Source organism: Atta cephalotes (assembly GCF_000143395.1).
Source record: "Atta cephalotes unplaced genomic scaffold scaffold00003, whole genome shotgun sequence".
Taxonomy (NCBI): domain Eukaryota; kingdom Metazoa; phylum Arthropoda; class Insecta; order Hymenoptera; family Formicidae; genus Atta; species Atta cephalotes.
The window spans coordinates 10,237,756-10,240,571 of NW_012130067.1; the positions used below are offsets into that span (position 1 = coordinate 10,237,756).

Below are 2,816 nucleotides of genomic sequence, written 5' to 3' on the forward strand. Positions count from 1 at the left end.
TTGTGTGTGTGTGTGTGTGTGTGTATGTGTGTGTATATATATATATATATATATATATAAATTAATTTTTTATTATTTTATAATAGAGAAATTTAATATCTGTAATATGGATCCAATCATTGTAACAAATTCGATTAGTTTAACCAACTCATTAAAAATATAATTAAAATATAATTAAATAATTTATTCATATGCCAGAAATAAATGTATACATTTTGAATTGAAATCTTACTTAACACTAATGCCTTTCTTAGAGTATACATTTAATAGTTTTTTAATTTCATCTTTAATTTTTTTCGAAGAATTAGGTATTTATTATTGCTTCACAAGTTAAATAATTATATCAATATTCGTAATCAATTTTTTGTCAGCATTATTGCTTTTATATAAATAAATAATGGATGAATTATTAGCTTAAATTATCAGTCTTTTATAGTAAAATGTTAAGAAATTGAAAAACTACTAGCATTTTATCGTTAAAAAAAAGTGAAAATAAGACACTGTGTTGTGCTGATAATTCGTGATGAACTCAATATCTTATTCAAATGATTGATTATTGCTTTTTGTATTGATTAAGATTTATAAAAATGTTTATGTATATATGTATATATATATATATATATACACACACAATCGATATGAATATTTGTTTTCTTTTTATGTGAAAGCATGGAGATTGGACTTAATAAAATGACCAACTTTGAGCTGTTAAACGATTTCCATCTCTGCTTTTTTGTTTCTCTTGCTAACGGACTTATTATCATAAATGTAATAACGTAAAGGCTTATTGGCCCATTCTGGATCGCAGCTATTGATTCCAATCCTAGCGGATTTTACAATTTTAATATCCCTTAACGCACGATCGTCCTCGATCCATAAATTCTTCCATGTACAGAGAGAGTACTTGCTATGCTGCTTGTTAAGCTGATACGCCATGCAGAGCTTCGAAGGACCGTTGCATAGTTCATGTGGTTTTAGATTGCCTTTCCTCGTTTTCGAAGTGTTACGCTGATAAGCCATGTGATCCATGCCTTCTATGGGATCGACAGCTCGCACCAGCACTGCGCATCCATCACCTTACCAATAATGAGGTGAATCTTTCGATGTAAAGGAATCTATTCTTCTAAATTTCTATTCAAGAATATACTTCTAGGTTTATGTAAAATATATTTTTTTCATGTACAACAACTTTAATTTGCATCAGTGCGCACTAGAGAAATGTCTCCGAATTCGGTATAAAATTAGTTTCGATCCTAAACTTCCAACATTTTGAAATCTATTAAATGCGCACATTATGGGATTAAAAATTTATGATTTTAGATTAATGATATAATTCAAAATGATATAATTCAAAATAATACGAAAAATCAAACATTCAGAATTATAATTATTAATTTGATTAAATATATTTATTTAATTCTTTAACAATTAACTTTTTGTTGAGTACAATATTTGTCAATATAAAGAGAACTCTTTTGTATTCAATATTTATTAATATTTTTAAAAATCTGCTAAATGCACACGTTAAAATTAAGATTCATAATTTCACGAATTCTTTAATAATTGAAAATCTTTTACTTCTTAAGAATATATTTTTGTAGACAAGAAAAAACTTGAAATTATGCACATACACTTAAATGTAGAAAGTTCCGTGTATTTATGTATTTATAGGCCTGTATTCAGAACGCGCTTTTATCTTTGAAATTCTATAATATGCATAATGTAAATTATAGCATGTTAGCTAACATCGTTGTAAACGCGTTCTAAATATGGGCCATAAAATTCAATTTATTGTGCAATGTAAGCGAGTTTCTCGCACTCAGAATTCTTTTCGTCGACGCTGGCACTTCCCAGCACGTAATATCGTGTCTTTATAACATAACTATCATCCGATTTAAGATTTTTAGATGGTATGGCTACTATAGTAGGAGGTCTTACAAAAGGTTGGCTCTCGAGCCACAAATTATTACACGCATAAACGAATTTCCGATCGAAAGAGTTTTGGTCGATTGCAAAGGCATCACAAATCTTGAAGGGATTATTGCAAAGTTTGTATTGTTTTAGGTGCGTCGCAAATCTCGCGGTTTGTTTTTCTCTTCCGTTATCTTTCCATCGCATATTTTTTAGCAATTCCATATACTTGAGGCCCATTAGCGGTTCCACCGCTTTGATTAATACATGCGCATTTCCTTCTAAACGTTATTTAGTATTGTACTAAATAATAACAACTAACATATCAATTGATTTTTTTTTCAACTAAAAATATATTTCGAAATTATGAAAATGCGATATCCTGTCTAAACAGATTTATTATAATCTTCCTGTTTTTGCTATACATTAGGGGATAGTATCTTTTGTTTTATTTTTATGGCTTTTATTATTTTCAACGATTGTATGTGGAAGTAGGCTGTATTTTAATTCTACATAAAAGAATGAAATAAATCGATTTTTTACTCACCTTGACTAGAGATATTGAAGCAATGGTACATGCCATATGTCATGTAAATATAAATAGTTCCTGGTGGCATGTACATTGGCAAGTTACGAGGTGTAACTTTGTTCTGATAAGAATGTGAAGCCTTGTCAATCGTACCTAAATATCCTTCAGTTTCTACAATTCTACCCTTGAGGACAGTTCCATTCTCGAGATATCTTACAAGTATTTTTCCTATCGGAAAAGGATACTTTTTTTTAACGAGTACATAATTTTTTTGTATTGTAGCAATATAATAAAACAGAATAATAGAAAGGAAGGTATAGAATACTTTTTAAGTAATGCCACATAATATTTTTTTAAATAAAATAAATTTTAATAA

At 28.7% G+C, this 2,816-nt stretch overlaps 2 protein-coding genes across 2 annotated transcripts in view; both read right to left on the reverse strand.

The window, feature by feature from the left end:
- Positions 1-708: 708 nt before the first annotated feature.
- Positions 709-1,029, reverse strand: LOC105625830 (probable DNA-3-methyladenine glycosylase). Its single transcript, XM_012207142.1, has one exon. The coding sequence runs from the start codon at positions 1,027-1,029 to the stop codon at positions 709-711; it is 321 nt and encodes a 106-aa protein (XP_012062532.1).
- A 759-nt stretch (positions 1,030-1,788) lies between these two features.
- Positions 1,789-2,816, reverse strand: part of LOC105625681 (DNA-3-methyladenine glycosylase-like) — a 6,462-nt gene continuing 5,434 nt past the window's right edge. The window contains exons 4-5 of the mRNA XM_012207006.1: positions 2,459-2,668; positions 1,789-2,192 (exon numbers count right to left, since the gene is read on the reverse strand). Of these exons, the coding sequence (XP_012062396.1) occupies positions 1,789-2,192; positions 2,459-2,668 (614 nt within the window). The remainder of the gene's footprint in view (positions 2,193-2,458; positions 2,669-2,816) is intronic.

Excerpts from the sequence above, each read along its gene's own strand:
- LOC105625830 (XM_012207142.1), bottom strand. The coding sequence starts at position 1,029 with ATGGATCACATGGCTTATCAGCGTAACACTTCGAAAACGAGGAAAGGC.